General features: G+C 41.7%; 1 protein-coding gene across 2 annotated transcripts in view; it reads left to right on the forward strand.

The window, feature by feature from the left end:
* The window catches only part of CAMSAP1 (calmodulin regulated spectrin associated protein 1), a 67,071-nt gene extending 51,622 nt beyond the window's left edge, over positions 1 to 15,449 (forward strand). For both annotated transcript variants that reach the window (XM_063432881.1, XM_063432882.1), the window contains 9 exons: positions 2,357 to 2,448; positions 3,170 to 3,254; positions 3,772 to 6,151; positions 8,839 to 8,975; positions 9,151 to 9,365; positions 9,470 to 9,572; positions 9,701 to 9,816; positions 10,557 to 10,675; positions 13,229 to 15,449. In XM_063432881.1, the coding sequence (XP_063288951.1) occupies positions 2,357 to 2,448; positions 3,170 to 3,254; positions 3,772 to 6,151; positions 8,839 to 8,975; positions 9,151 to 9,365; positions 9,470 to 9,572; positions 9,701 to 9,816; positions 10,557 to 10,675; positions 13,229 to 13,531 (3,550 nt within the window). In that variant the 3' untranslated portion in view covers positions 13,532 to 15,449. The remainder of the gene's footprint in view (positions 1 to 2,356; positions 2,449 to 3,169; positions 3,255 to 3,771; positions 6,152 to 8,838; positions 8,976 to 9,150; positions 9,366 to 9,469; positions 9,573 to 9,700; positions 9,817 to 10,556; positions 10,676 to 13,228) is intronic.
* The last annotated feature ends 1,454 nt before the right edge of the window (positions 15,450 to 16,903 follow it).

Genomic DNA, 16,903 nt, shown 5'->3' on the forward strand with positions numbered 1-16,903 from the left:
CCCCCCCCTTCCCTGTCCCATAGTGGTTTTCACCCCCCTTCCCTGTTCCATAGTGTTCTCCCTCCCCCCCTTCCCTGTCCCATAGTGTTTTTCACCCCCCCTTCCCTGTCCCATAGTGGCTTTCACCCCCCCTTCCCTGTCCCATAGTGTTCTCCCTCCCCCTTCCCTGTTCCATAGTGTTTTTCACCCCCCCATCCCATAGTGTTTTTCACCCCCCCATCCCATAGTGTTTTTCACCCCCCCCATCCCATAGTGTTTTTCACCCCCCCATCCCATAGTGTTTTTCACCCCCCCTTCCCTGTCCCATAGTGTTTTTCACCCCCCCTTCCCTTTCCCATAGTGGTTTTCACCCCCCCTTCCCTGTCCCATAGTGGTTTTCACCCCCCCCCCCTTCCCTGTCCCATAGTGGTTTTCACCCCCCTTCCCTGTTCCATAGTGTTCTCACTCCCCCTTCCCTGTTCCATAGTGTTTTTCACCCCCCCATCCCATAGTGTTTTTCACCCCCCATCCCATAGTGTTTTTCACCCCCCCCATCCCATAGTGTTTTTCACCCCCCCCATCCCATAGTGTTTTTCACCCCCATCCCATAGTGTTTTTCACCCCCCCCTTCCCTGTCCCATAGTGTTTTTCACCCCCCTTCCCTGTCCCATAGTGTTTTTCACCCCCTTCCCTGTCCCATAGTGTTCTTCACCCCCCTTCCCTGTCCCATAGTGTTCTTCACCCCCCTTCCCTGTCCCAAAGTGTTCTCCCTCCCCCCCTTCCCTGTCCCATAGTGTTCTCCCTCCCCTCCATTCCCTGTCCCATAGTGTTCTCCCTCCCTTCCATTCCCTGTCCCGTAGTGTTCTCCCTCCCCTCCATTCCCTGTCCCGTAGTGTTCTCCTCCCCCCTCCCCTTTCCCTGTCCCGTATTGTTCTTCCCTCACCTTGTCCGTAGTGTTCCTTACCACCCCCCTTTACATAGTGTTTCTTTCCATTCTCCCTCCCCCATCGTGATCCTTCCCACCCCCTCTCCCCCATAGTGTTCCTTACCACCCCCTGTCCCATAGTGATCCTTAACACCCTCCCAGCCCCCCCGCTTCTCCCGTCCAATAGTGTCATCGTCCCTGTCCCTTAGTGCCCCCCTCTCTCTCTGCCCTCCTTGGTTCCCGCTCCCCAGTGTGTCTCCTGGTAGCGTGACCAAGCGGAGCACTTCAGTCCGGCCGGGTACAGGAAACTTAAGTTCCTGTACCGCAACATGCACTGTTCCGCTCGGCCACGTTACACAGAGTGTCTGGCAGGAGGAAGTGCTGTGCGCCCAACTCCTGCCGGTCACTCCGATCTAGCGCCCCCCGGGCCGGAGTTCCCTAAGGCGGCCGCTTTTGCTGCCTTATGGACGTGCCGGCCAACTAATTTCTTATCGTATTGCTGGGGATTATCAGCCGATAACAATACTTACAAAAATTCTGAATATCGGACGATATCGGCAAAACCGATAATCAGTCGATCCCTAGCTAAAACACACAATTCAAAAAATGCAGTGTCAAAACTAAACAAAGGGCTTTGATATATATATTCACTATGCAGATCATATATCTGCTCTATACCGAATTAAAATGTCCAGATCAGATTCCTTTTGGGTTGTGCACCACGCCCACCCCCCAGCTTCAGGAGCCCCTTTGGAGTTGAGCACAGGAAAGTACAAATTTGAGGTTTTGGTTAGTAATGTCACTTTAAAATGTTCATTTGGTATAGAGCAGATCTATAGTATATGATATGCATTGTGAGTATATACATCAAAGCACGATCACTTTAATTGTTTAGTTTTGACACTGCGTTTTTTTTTTAATTGTGTTTTTAATCACATTAATATTCTATTATATATATTCACAATGCTCTTACAACAGATTGTTAAAATACGCTTTAGCTCATTTAGCACTATTTAATTTGACCCACCGATATTGGGGTACTGTGACATAGTGGTGGTCTTAACACAATGTGGCTATATGTTGGAACTGAATCCCCATATTTGTTTAAGAGATGATTTTAAGTAGCTTTTTAAATGTAATACTGTATTTGTATGTGTGCACTGTTCCTTAATCTGTATCATGTATACATTTTGGTCTCTACAGCAGCACTGTTGCTGAGAAATGCATGTTCAGGGTGTGCCCCTCAATTTTTATCTTTACTAGTTTTGCAGCCAGTGAAACGTCTGTTTATGAAATCATATAGTACTTTTACTGGAAAGGGCTTAGAAGGAATGTTTTGGAGAAAGGAAAAAAAAAAGTGCAGCCTACAAACAGTCAAAATATTCTCTTTTTATGATGGTGTGTGTGCCTTTGGTCGTTTGTTAACCCATGTTTGTTTGTTTCTAAATGTAGTGGGAAAGGAAACACTGTTTTAAGTCCTTCACACCCATTGTTACCTTTACGGCAGAAACAACAGAAGATCGTGCAACCAGAAGAGAGTCCCAGTAAGTCATCCAGGAAATTGGGGAGTAGTCTCTGGTGCTCCAACTGCCAAGGGCTTTCTATCTTTTTAGCTGCAAGGCTTATTTGTTCACAGCTGCATGGAGCCATAGAAGTTTGCCGCTCTTGTAAATCAGCATTTGTAATTTCTGTTTTATAAAAACAACAAAAAAACTGAGGAATTTTTGGTATGTTTGTTGAATGCAAAAATCCCAACTATGAAACAAGGTAAAATGTCTTCTGTTCCATAATGGGCAGACATGGCTTTTCTTGCCTGGTATCTCTGTGCCCCATTCTATAGCGGGATTGCATTGCCCTCCAGTGGACATTTGCTTTCTGTTAGATTCATAAGATCCACTCTTTCACACACCAGTGTGCATTAATGTTGCCAAATAGGGGACAGAACTATTCACTGCACAGCCCTGTGCCACGGATATACTGTAAGCGACTGAATCATCTTGCCATCGGACATTGGCATACATGAGTACAAAGCAGATTAGTTCTCCTGTGAGATTCATAAGAAACACAAAGATTTGCATATCATCCTAAGATGTAGGACAGTCCTTGGTGGGGATGGTGTTTGGAGATGGTGCGAATTTTAGTCTCTAATGCTCTAGTGGTATTATATGTGTCGCTGTTTATATTTGTGTATATTGAATGTTTTATTGCTTCATACTGAAAAGAATGCTCTTTTTAAAAGTAAAAATAATTATTTTGTATTTAAAGTTCACAGGGATCGTTCTAACTCGTTGACTCGGGCGGATGGCCAGCCTCGGGCATCGGTGATTGCGTGGCCTGAGAAGAAACCCAGGTACATAGCATACACTCAACTGTCGTCTTCTATGTATATGCTTATGTTGTTCAATACTCCTTTTCCACAGGTTATTCAGTTTGCTTTATTTGTCCACCTGTTAAGTTCTATGAAATATGATGGATTAATAGGTGCAAGGACATTCCCTGCTGAAAAATACTAGGGCGGAGATAAGTTGGTAACTGAATGGGAATTCTCTCTCACTAAAGTCACATGACACAGATTGAGGAATCCCTTTGTTTCCAGTTATTGAGGTAAAAAAAACTTACAAATTCCATAGGTTGGAAGAGGTTTATATCAGGTGTTCGATACGGACATGGCATCAAATTGGAGGTATGGAAATTAAAAATATTGTTCTTCTAACTTGGTAAATTCAGTATGTTATTCCAATTACATTATCAACCAAATATATAGATTGTATGTTCAAAATCTAGACACTGTGACATTTAGGAAATTTAACATCTTGCTTTTGGAAGCAGAATAATTTACAAATGTTCTATTTTTTTCTCTCATGTAGACCTCTCTCTCAACCATCTCTGTATGCCCTTCATTGTGCGACTGATGATGTGGATGCTACATCTGGTGATAGCATCAGCCTTGCACGATCGATCAGCAAAGACAGCCTGGCTTCGAACATCATTAACGCAACTCCAAAACATAACTCGCACCCCACTCCTGCCTCTCTGAGTTCGAGGAGCCTATTGGGAAACGTAGATATTGATGACGAAGAAGAACTTGTTGCATTTATAAGATCAGGTGAAACATCAAGTCATGGCGACCTTGAATTGCAAAGTGTGTCCTCCAGGGCATCCAGTCAACATGGCACAGCAAGGGCTTCAAGAAGGGGCGTAGATGGTTTAGAACATAGCTTTTTCTTTGAACCTCTAATGCCTGCAGTACTTAAACCATCTAAAGAAAAGCAGATAGTTCACAAACGAGAGGAATATGGGGAAGGTAGACAAAAACCATTTGTTTCAAAACGGCAAAATGAAGGGAATCTATCTTTTTCACGAAAGAAAGCAAGCAATCATACTGGAAATGACTTGAACAGAACTTTTACTCCAGTCACTAGCTCACACTTTATAAGTGTAACCGAGTCCTCTAGAACAGAGCCTGTGCAACTTTCCATTGAGACTGGAAACAGTACCTTTAGACCTATTGCTACCAGCAGTGTTGACCAAGGTGAAGAGTCCAGTGGTGGATTCTTTCTTCACGACACAAAAAGGGAGGAAGATCTTGAAGAGCCATTAGTGGAGCATATCGATGCTGAGAATCCGGACGACCCTGATAGCACATGGACAGTCGTAAGGGAAGATTCAGACTCTGATAACTTGGATTTGGAAGATTGTGATCAGGAGCTTCCAGTTTTACATCCTGTCACTAAGTACATTGGAGAGGAAGAGTCTGCAAAGTTGCAGGAAGACATGAAAGTAAAAGAACACGATGACAAGGATGATGCCAGTGGTCGATCCAGCCCGTGCCTCAGTACAATTTCTCAACTTAGCAGTGCCTCAATGGCAAGTGGAAGTGTGCGGATGACTAGTTTTGCAGAGCGAAAATTTCACAGGCTCAATAGCTACGAAACAAAGTCTAGTACTAGCAGTTCACAAAAGACCACTCCTGATGGTTCTGAGTGCGGGCCCCCTCCTTTGACAACCTGGAAGCAACGAAGGGAACAAAGTCCAAACAGGCTGAATAAAGACAATGCCAACGTTCTGGCTTCTGAACTTGTCCAACTTCATATGCAATTGGAGGAGAAACGGCGAGCAATAGAGTTACAGAAGAAGAAAATGGAATCTTTGTCTGCCAGGCAGCGTTTAAAATTAGGAAAAGCTGCATTTTTACACGTAGTAAAAAAGAGTAAACCCGAAGGAGCCCCACAGCCACTAAAGGCAGAGCACCTTTCTAAAGGCTACGTCAAACAAAGTTCAGAAGATATTGATCCCGTGACTGTAAGTGCTAAAGTAGAACAGTTATGTGAGAAATTGGAATCTGCACAAGAAGAACACGATCCATCTAAAGATGCAAAGGTGCAAGAAACGGTTGCATTTATCGAACAGAAACTAAAAGAACCCGACACGGATGAGGCTGAGCTCTGCAATGTGATGGCCAAAGTGGAAGAGGTAGAGTCTGAAGTTGATGCAGGTGAATGCAACCTCTCCATTGAAAAGCTGAATGAAACCATAAGTACCTTGCAGCAGGCTATTTTGAAAATATCCCAACAGCAAGAGCTACTTATGAAGGCCCCATCGACAGTAGTTCCTACCCTTAAGAATAACGGACAGGAAAATAAATTAAAATCTTCATTACAATTTATGGACATGTCGTCACCAACAGGAGTTGGAAACGGTCGTAAAACTTCCCGGTTTGGCCAGGGCCGCAATGCCCGATCACTGCGGCCCTCTGAGCAAAAGATATCAAAAGACAAACTTCAAAATTCTTCCCGTGTAATAACCCCAACGCAAAGTGTAGAAACCCTTCCCCACTTGAAAAGTGTGCAGGCCCTTAAATCACCCAGCGTACCTACAGACGAACATGGTTTTGACAGTAGCCCAGACAAAGGAAATGATTATCAGGACCAATTGTCAGCAGCTGAGTTTAGGTTACACGATGAGCCCAACCAACGGACTTTTGTTCTGTCCACATCCAAAGATGCGAATAACATCTCGGAACAAGTGCACAAGGATGTCATGAACAATATTAGAGCCGTGGGGTCTTCAGAGAGCTCAGGGAAGGAGAATGTACCTGTCGATGAGCAACTTAAAAGTAAAACTAGTCTCATCGAGGTGGATCTTTCTGGTTTAAAAGACCCTGACGAAACAGAAGATGTTGAACCAGAAAAATCCACGGACATCATAAATGAAGATCAGAAATCAGGCCTAGGATTTTTCTTCAAAGTAAGTGAATCTTATGTCTAAAATTATTTCTGTATGCTGCATGTCTAATAGAATCTAGTGATGTTTTTTATTTTGCGTATATAACTAAAATGGTAGTTTTGCCCTCAGTCAGTGCAAATGTCATTTTATTCTGATAATTTTCTGTCTGGAAGAATATTATGTCCCAGATTAAGTAATCAAAATAAACGTTGTAAGTGAAAATTTAGCCCTGGTATGTAGAATTTGGTGACTTGCCATGGGTCCTCCAGGCTTACAGTGGCAAGTACATTTTAAGACCTGGCTAGTAGTATAGAACCTGACATTTTATGCCCTTCTCCTGTCTATATATGGAATAATCAGGGCTAAAAGTCCACACGGACTAGCTAAGTATGTGTGGTGAGCTAATGTGTTCGTGTGGTGATTAGAAGACCAGTACATGCGTGTGTGATCAGTGTGTGAATCCAAGGGTGTATTAGATTCTCTGTAAATATAATATATGTGGAGATGTTTGCCTCTCGTTATATGAGAGTGAGGATCTGTAAAGAACTCTTTTAGGTTAGTATTTCTATATATAAATATACAAGTCAGTGTGTATGTACATATGAATGCATGCTTGTGTGTCTAAATATATGGATGTGTGAGACTTTGTGTCTGTAATGAATATTAAAACATACACACAATAATTCTGGGGCAAAGTTCTAAGACTGGAGCTATCAACAGGATAGGTAATTGCTCCACTTTTGGAACTTTTCCTTAGAATCACTAATTTTCCCCCATTTAATAGACAGACACAAATTGCTCTCTGTGTTTGAAGTTCCTCTTTGCATGTCTGCTTGGTAGCACTTCCTTCTACTGCAAGGGAGACATGTTCTCTGCCCCTGCAAGAGTAAAGAACAGTGGAGGGCAGGAGGGACTCGTGTAGCATATGGGAACCATTTGGTATAAGTTTGACTTCTTTGTGGGGATCAGTCGGCTATCGGTCCTTGCCTCTCATCTGGAGCCATGAAGCTCTGGCAGAGAGCTTCCGTTTCCAGAATAGACAGAGACCTGTACCCAGGCCCCTCATCCCCCTTACATCTCCTCCCTTATCATCACAGAAGAGGCATGGTCTCCTCCACAATGTCCCATCCAGTGCTCCTCATAAAGCGTGTTGCTTTATGAGGAGCACTGGATGGGACATTGTGGAGGAGACCATGCCTCTTCTGTGATGATAAGGGAGGAGATGTAAGGGGGATGAGGGGCCTGGGTACAGGTCTCTGTCTTACAGGAAAACATTGAATTAATGCTTTCCTATGGGAGCTGCAGTCACATGACAGTTTTACTTTCTTACTGCAGCATGAACACCTCTAGTGGTGCTCTCCAAAACTGCAATGTTTTACATACAAGACTATAGCACACAGACAATTTAATTGAGCTCAGCAAAACAGGGTTAGCACATGACTTGCAAGTGCTGCCATTAAAAGAAAATGGGCAAAAAAAGCTTTTGCGGGTGAGACGTTGACCACAATGTAGTGTATTGTACCTAAATATGCCCAGAAATGTTTTTTTAGGAGAATTCCTTTTAAGTTTAATTTTATTATGATACATTATTTCACTCAATACAATGGAAATATTGGCAGTTTTATGTTTCAGTCATTAATGTTTCAGTGAGTTTTATTTTTGTATATTTTAATCTTCAGTCCAATAGCCTCTCTCTCTCTCTCTCTCTCTCTCTCTCTCTCTCTCTCTCTCTCTCTCTCTCATTCTGTAATTTGTCATTTTTCTCTTCTATAGTACAATCTCTCAGCGTGTGGCATTGTCACACAGAATCGTACTATCGCTACATGTATGAGAATTCTCTGAGCTTCTTCAAGAGCTCAGTTATTCTTCTTCTTATTATTATTGTTATTTATATAGCGCCATCAAATTCCGCAGCGCTTTACAATGGGTGGATGAACAGACATGTAGTTGTAACCAGACAAGTTGGACACACAGGAACAGGTTGAGGGCCCTGTTCAATGAGCTTACATACTAGAGGGAGTGGGGTAAAATGAAACAAAAGGTAAGGATAGTATTAGACTAGTGACAGTTGCAGAAAAGGAATCAGTCGGGAGCTATTAACAGTTTAATCGATACGCTTTTATGAAGACGTGGGTTTTTAACGATTTTTTTGAAGGAGTGGAGACTGGGTGAGCATCTAACGGAGGAGGGAAGTGAGTTCCACAGGAACGGTGCAGCCCTCGAGAAATCTTGAAGGCAAGCATAAGAGGTGGGAGTAAGGACAGAAGATAGACGTAAGTCTTCAGCACATCGTAAGGGCCTAGACAGGACATACTTGTGTATAAGGGAGGATAGATAGGTGGGAGCAGCATTATATAGATATTTGAATGCAAGAACCAGAATTTTAAATTAAGCTCTATATGTTATAGGAAGCCAATGTAGGGACTGATAGAAGGGTGAGGCGTGGGAGGTGCGGGCAGACAGGAAGATGAGCCTCGACGCCGCATTCATTATGGACTGTAACGGCGCAAGTTGGGAGCACGTAAGACCACTTAGAAGCGGATTACAGTAGTCAAGGCGAGAAAGGACTATTGCACCTGCAATGGCAACACAGAAAACATAAATGAGGTTGCATGGCAGAGCAGTAGAATAATGAATTTATCTGTATGGATTGGTGTACCACAGACTGCACAGCTTTCCTTGTCTCATGGTTCTTTTAAACCTTCCAGGATGATCAGAAAGCAGAAGATGAGCTGGCAAAGAAACGTGCAGCATTTCTGCTGAAACAGCAGCGGAAGGCAGAGGAAGCCCGGATCAGAAAACAGCAACTAGAAGCGGAGGTTGAGCTAAAGCGAGATGAGGCTCGGTAAGTAATTGGACCGTTGAACTGAAAGCCGTTTGGGTTAAAACGTATCAGACATATTTTTGATATCAGTCACTAACAGACTGTTGGCCACGCTTTGACAGAGTTAAAGTGATGAATGTAAACATGCATAGTTTATTTTGTTGCTTGGACCCAATATTTTTTTTTCTTCCCCTAGACGCAAAGCTGAAGAGGACAGGATACGAAAGGATGAGGAAAAGGCTCGTCGGGAACTCATTAAGCAGGAATATCTTAGGAGAAAGCAGCAGCAGATCTTAGAAGAACAAGGACTGGGGAGACCTAAACCAAAACCCAAGGCCAAAAAAACCCGGCCTAAATCTGTCCATCGGGAAGAATCTTACAGTGACTCAGGAACAAAGTATTCTTCTACACGTAAGTTCCAGCTTTGCTTTTATCTTTTACTGCCATAAAGCATCTACTGTATGCCATGTGTTCATTTAATTTGCCCCATTTTATTTATTTATTTATTTTTGTAGCTGATAACCTAAGCAGTGCCCAGTCTGGATCCAGCCTGTCTTTGGCCTCTGGAGCAACAACTGAGGCAGAAAGTGTAAACTCTGGAGGAACGCCTTCTCACAGGTAAATTAATACTCCTTCACTTGCATGTACTTAAAGAGGGGAGGTGGGGAATAGTTATTTAGGAGCTGCCTAGAATGATAGTTTTATTATATATCTATATTTTTATTGCCCTATCCCATGTTTGACAGAGTGGACTCGGTGGAAACCTTGTCGGTTATGAGCAGGCACCAGAGCAGAAATGCCGACAGAGACTGGGAAAATGTGTCGACTGCTTCCTCTATAGCATCAGTGGCAGAATATTCAGGTACCGTTTTCTGTGTTTTGTCCTGTTTTTCTGTTGCTCAGATTATTCATAAAATTTCTTTTGAATTTCAAATAATCCTCACTTTAGAGCAATAAACAGAATTGGAGAGAAAAAAAAATCAGTATTTTATACTTACTATTTTTCTTCAGTCTAGGACAGTCTTCCTGACTGCAGATATTGTGGACTACATTTCCCACAATGCTTTGTCAGCGTTTTGGCAATAAGAGTATTGTAATAGATCAGGGGTGCCCAAAATATAGGTCCCCTTGCTGTTGTAGGGCTTCAATCCCCAAGGTGCTTTGCATTCCTTTAGAATGACAAAGCATCATAGAAGCAGTAGTTTTAAAACATCTGGGGATCTACCTATTGGGCACCCCTGTAATAGATGTAGGCCACAACATCTGGCATGCCTAATGCCGCCTACCCCTGGTCTTTGCTGCATATGTGTTAGTGGCACAAAGTCGAACAGGTTTACATAAAATCTCTTGATGTACTGTTTAAAAGGTGCTTCATTCATAGAAAACATTACAATACAATAACTAGAGTCCCGAAAGCCACTTGTTTCCCCATAGTAATGATGTTTGTAGTAAATTTACTGTTCAGGCAAAATCTAAATTTATTACTTGCAGTTTGTGAGAGAAGTGCTCTATACTAAAGTTTCCTGAGGCATTCGGCACAGGACTACTTTTAGTAATTGCTTATTCTTTTCTGACTTTTTCTTTTCTTTTCTTTTCTTTTAGGTCCTAAACTTTACAAGGAGCCGAGCAGCAAGTCAAATAAGCCCATTATTCACAATGCTATAGCTCATTGCTGCCTAGCTGGAAAAGTGAACGAGTCACAGAAAAATTCAACTTTGGATGTAAGCAAAAACTTAAGTATTTTTTTGTCTGCTTTTCTTTTACAATGATTACACATATAGACTGTGGTGTATATATACAGAATAGGGAGCAGCACACAAATTCTTATTTTTATTTTACAAGGCTACTTAAAATCACCTATCTTAACAAATATAGGGATTCAGTTCCACCATATGGCCATATTGTGTTAATCACACCACTACATACAGTATTTAATATCGGTGAGTACTACACTTGTTTTTACATGTTTACTGCAAGACTAACTGCTTTCAGAAACTGTCCTTAATGTATGCTTTCCTGTGGTCACCTCCAAAGGGGCACCTATAGTGGATAGGTGGGGTACTCAGCCCAATAGGAATCTGGTACGGATTCAAAATCTACACAAAAAAAGGGAATTGGGGGAACACCCAGAACATGCATTATTGCACTCAATATATCTAAAACTGGGCTTCTTGTTTTTCCTCCTCTTTCGCTGTCCCTGCAAGTTTATGGTACCTGCATCAGTCCATCCTTGCAAGCTCGCTGTTTCGGTGTTATCTTTGATTCTGGCCTCACCTTTGCATCTCATTCCAGTCTGTTGCCAAAACCTGTCGATTCCACCTTATATACATTGCCTGTGTTGGCCCCCTTTTTTTATTTTACCCCAGATGCTTATTCATGCTCTAGTAATTTCTCGCATTGATTACTGTAATTTTCTCCTAATTGGTCTCTCCAGAAACCGTACTGCCCCGCTACAGTAGAAATTAATTCTGCTGCCAGGCTGATTTCTCTCCTAATGCTCCTCACACCTCAGCCTTCTGTCAATCCTTACATTGCCTTCCTGTGTCCTATAGGTGTCCATTCCAAATACTAACATTTACCTATAAAGCTTTAACCAACTCTGTTATATAGCTTCACTGATTCGTAGGTATTCCCCTTCTTGGTCTCTCTGCTCTGATGGTGACCTTCTCATGTCTGATCCTCCCTTATGTTAACCCGCGTCTGCAAGACTTCTCGCAGACGGCTCTGTTCCTTTGGAACAGCCTGCCTACCCTAGTCTTCAATTGTTTAAGAAGTCCATCGAAACCCATCTGTTCAGGAAAATGTATGGCCTCCCAGAGTAACCTCTACCTCACATACCTGTCTCTTGCTCTCTCCTAAAGGGCCACACTCAACTCTCGCCTCTATGTTTGGTTGCTATCTCGCTTTATGCCCTTCCTATTGTGAATTTTTTTTTTTTATTCTTTATTTATGTTGTGCATAGGGTAACAAAACACATTCTCACAGCCACAACAGCTGGTGCTATTAGAACAATAAACATTTGGTAACTGTGGTATGGCTTCACATACATTGCACATATTTGTTTTTTCTCGATTTATAGAGGGATAGTTAGTAGTACTTGCCCATATTCACTATAACCATGCTGAGTACCCAGTTAGGTTAGGGGTAAGTGGGGCTAGGTATATAGCCTGTGCTTGGGTCGTTATTTGCGTATGTTACATCCCGGGCAGTACTTTCATATATAGTAATTTTGTGTGACTACCTCCTTAAAGAGCAGGCTTGTATCGTGCTATGTATTATTGTTATGCCTGGTTATTGAGATTTAGTTCAAGAAAATCGAGTATTATGGTCATTGGGGTGCATGTGGCATAACTAGGTAAACTATCATCCAAAACAACATAAAATAACTTAAGATAACTCTGAGATTAGCAAAGTGTCATTGAACAGAGTTAAGCGGCTGTCTGTTTCAAGTCGCTGCTGCCGCAGACTGGTCTTGTCTAGGTACGAAGGGGACCACCCTCTCAGGGTTCCAAAGGTGAGTCGGGTTTGCGGGTCTCTGGATCGTGGTGGTCTGTATAGAGTCCCAAGGTGGGCAGCAAAGCCGCGGCTTCTGCAAGGCCATTCACTGTGTGCTTAACTGCTCCCTGCTGTATCCACAGGGTGCTGGTCTTCAGCCATTTGTATTTTATATCTTTTTGTCTGAACAGCGTGGTGAATGGCTTGAGTGATCTCCGCCACGCGAGTGTGCCCCCAGTTAGATCCGCATAAAACGAGAGTTCCATTGTTTCAAATTGGTAGAGCGAGCAGTCCCTGGTCGCTGCCACGAACGCTGCTTTATCTGCATGGTGCTGGAATCGTATGATTAGATCTCGGGGTGCCGTGGCCGGCGCCTAAGCTGGTTTCTGGGCTCAGAAGAAGCCGTCCAGGTGTACTGACTTAGCCTGCCGTGGCGGGAGTAGAGCCATCAATAGGAGCCTCAGAATGTGTGGCAATTGAGCCATCAGACTATCCTCCGGGAAGTCCCGGACTTTCAAATTATTGGCCATCGTGCATCCTCAAGTACCGCGAACCGGCGTTCGTACATCTCTTTATGTCCTCATCAGCCTCCGTGTTACTGTATAAGTTTGTGTTTGTATAATTTATTGTTAAATTTCCCCCTCTTTGTAATATTAAGTGCTGCGGAATAAGTTGGCACTAAATATATGCCAAAAATAATAATATATAGCGTATTCCAAAACATGACTATGATCCATGAATTTTCTATTTATTTTTTTCCTTATTCTTTGTGATTGCAGGAGCTGGAGAAATCTGACTCTAACCACTACATTATCCTGTTTCGTGACGCTGGTTGTCAGTTCAGAGCGCTTTATTCTTTTCACCCCGACTCTGAAGAAATCTATAAACTAACTGGAACTGGCCCCAAAAACATCACAAAGAAAATGATTGATAAACTTTACAAATACAGTTCAGACAGAAAACAATTTACAGTGATCCCTGCCAAAACAATGTCTGTGAGCGTTGACGCTGTAACTATTCATAACCACCTGTGGCAGGCCAAGCGACCAGGGTTGCCAAAGAAGAACCCGCTTTCCAAGTAACCGGGGCGGGGTGGTGGAACACGTTGGTTTGCAAGAGGAAAAAAAAGTTTACCTTATTTCTCCAGTTGGTACAAACTGCGCAGCACTTTGAATGTTTTTTTTTTTTTTTCCTCTCAAAGGGAATTTTAAGGAAATTATTTTACACGTGTGTTTAATCCTTTTGCTGTTGAAGAGCCCTCCGTTTAGTCCCTCTCCAGCATCAGATTTCTTGATTTGAAGGAAGTGTCAGTGTTCATTTTGTTTCCCTTGTGAATGAATGGGTGGTGACTGCTGTGAATCTGAAAATAAAACAAAAAACTCTTGATGGAAGGAAGACTTTGCATGCGGCAAAACAAATTTTGTCCAGTGGGATTTAAATTTTACTTGAAATGCTCCCAAACTTGCATAAACCTAGCAGTTATTCTTTATTAAGCGGGTATTTAAACTGGCAGACATCAGCAGGTCAGAAAGTATAACCGTAATAGGAATTTTCTATGAATTGATAAATTTGCAGCTTCCAACCTACTGTATCTACTGTCAGCATTTTACCTGGAGGAGGCTGGATGGATAGGTGGGCTATAAACGTGCACACTAAATCATCCTTGCTCATTAACAGGAGGAAATATGGTCTCTACAATAGGTGGTTGTACGCTAAACTTTGATTGAAGTTTCTAGACTTGAAAACGTGTGAAAAGAATTAGATTTTTTTTTTTTTTTTTTTTTAAACCCAAACACTAATTTTGCCCTTTATCAGTACAAAGGTTATCTCTTTTTGAGATATGTTTGTTTGCCCGGAAGAATATTATGTTCCCAGCTTAAGTGTATGGTTTAGCAGTAGGTCAGTCCCTACCTACACTTAGCACGGTACTCCTGTCTATATACAGTCTATTTGTGCACTTAAAAAGAAAAAAAAAATCACAGTCCTTTTTAATGGTTTTATGACGTCTTCAAATGTAATATTATCTGCGTTGCTGTTTTAATTTCAACATGATGCACACATCAAAGAGAAGAGCATTGTGCTCAGTTGAAAGATGTTGTTTTTTTCTTTGTTGTGTGTTTTTTTTTTTTTTTTTAAACACCTTTTTGTGAGGGGGGGGATAAAGTTCAACATATTTATTATATACTGTATCCATTCATTTAATTATATTCCTCCCTCTTGATCTCAAAATCAAACTTTGTTGTTTAAATTCCAAAGATTATTTTTCTTTCTATAATCAGGTTGGGATATTAAAGGCTGCTTTGAATTTGTGAAAACACTAAACGCTGTTTAAAGTTGTGGGGGTTTATGGTTTGTGTGGGTTTTTTTTTTTTTTTTATTTAATGTATTTTTCCATGCACTTTGAAGGTTTTTTTTTTTTTTTTAATTCAATAGAATTTCACGAAAACGTAATGTGAATTTAACAGGTATGTTACAGTTCAAATGAAATCCTAAACTGATTTTGTGAGATTTATTTTAATTTTTATATATATTTTTTCCCCCTTTTTGTTTTGCACATGTTTATGTTTCAACTATTACTTGAAATATATTGGTACTGATGAGGACACTGTTGCATCATTAAACCGAAATAAAACAGTCATGTGACTTCATTGAGTGCTTCCATGCATCGCACCCCAGCACTCGACTGGGTTAATACTGCTAGCCCATATTGTACAGAAAGCAGTGACTGAAACTAGCCCGACTCCCCCTTCTCCCTAGCAGTAAATACTGTACCACATTGATGTAGATTAATGCAATTCTGTATATATTTGTTCACATTGGCTAGTGCTGTGTAAATAAATCCAAAAAGCTTTATCATTCTGAAGTGCTGAACGGTATAAAGCAAATTTAATGCTTATCATGCTTTTTTTCCATGGCTGTCTTTCTCTCCCCACACCGTGAATATTCTATTCCATATTTATTTTATGAAAGCACTGAGATTAAATAAAATGAAATAATGTATATTTTTTCCTCTTCATTTATTTTTCCATTTATTCACACTGTTCGTTAACATTTCACTCCTGGTTTATCCTTCTCTTAGTATAGAATTTTTGCTCATTTCCTATTCGCCTATTTGAGTTTCCTTCACTGATATATGTATGGGTTGTTGAGTTTAAAGCTTAATCAGTGCCTTTATTTGCTTTTAAATGAACACAAAAACCTGGGCTAATGCAGTGGTCATTTTTTTGTTTTTAGCATTACATACTTTATCACAATGTTCTTTATCCAAAGTATGATATATTTAAAATTACTGTACAAAAAATGTAAGGACCCTTCAAAATCATAGGCTTTACTTCTTGGTCACAGGCTGTTGGTTGCCCCAAATCAGCCTCCAGTCAAGTTACAGAGAAAGCGAAATTTTGAGAGTGAACACATGCTTCCTGTGCAAATTAACATTCCCTTCAGGCCTTTTGCGGCAAACACTGTCTTTTCAGAGAAAATGCAGTGTTTACATTACAGCCTAGTGATAACGTCACTGGCCACTCCTCAGATAGCTGTTAGAGATCCTTCCTGGGTCATGGCTGTCTAAAATGCATCCAAACATTCAGTATCTCCTCCCTCTGCATGCAGACACTGAACTTTCCTCATAGAGATTCATTGGTTCAATTAATCTATATTAAGGAGATGCTGATTGGCCAGGGCTGTGTTTGAATCATGCTGGCTCTGCCCCTGATCTGCCTCCTTGTCAGTCTCAGCCAATCCTATGGGGAAGCACTGTGATTGGATCAGGCTACCACTTCTGATGATGTCAGCAGACTGCTTGTTTTTCTGAGTCTAACAGCATGCAGAGTTCCAGCTTCTGGCTTGAATACAGTAAGATTTTGCTATATTTATGGAGGCATGAGGGGCCCAGGGGGGGCTAGATGGTGGTTTTAACACTATAGGGTCAGGAGTACATGTTTGTCTTCCTGACCCTATAGTGATCCTTTAGAATAGGCTCTGATAAAGAAGGTTTTGCAGTGAGAGGTGCTGTAGGCTGTGGTTAATGGACCATGAATCAATGCTGTATATAATTTTTTGGGTCTGTTTCGCAGATGCTCTATGTAGGTTTTAAGAAAAGCCTATTTTTAATCAGAGTAACCCTTCCTATTCTCTCCCCCCCGCCCCCCTACCCCCTAAAAAAAACAAATAAAATGGCTACATTTCACCTCAATCCAGCAGCCAGGCCAAGTTGTCCCTGCAGTCTGATCCTTCCTCGCCAGTATTACTCTCCCCTCAGACATCAGGGATGACATGGGGGTGGCAGTGCTACCATTGGCTGTCAGTCATCCCCACGCAGTTCATGCTGATGGCAGATGTCAAACCTGCCAAGAATTAAGTCACCTGTAACCGCGGCTGGTTCCCTTATTTACCACTATAACGTCTTAAAGCATAGAACTTAGTAGGGCTAACCATACAGATATCTTAGCCATAAT

Source organism: Pelobates fuscus, chromosome 9 (assembly GCF_036172605.1).
Source record: "Pelobates fuscus isolate aPelFus1 chromosome 9, aPelFus1.pri, whole genome shotgun sequence".
Classification (NCBI taxonomy): Eukaryota; Metazoa; Chordata; class Amphibia; order Anura; family Pelobatidae; genus Pelobates; species Pelobates fuscus.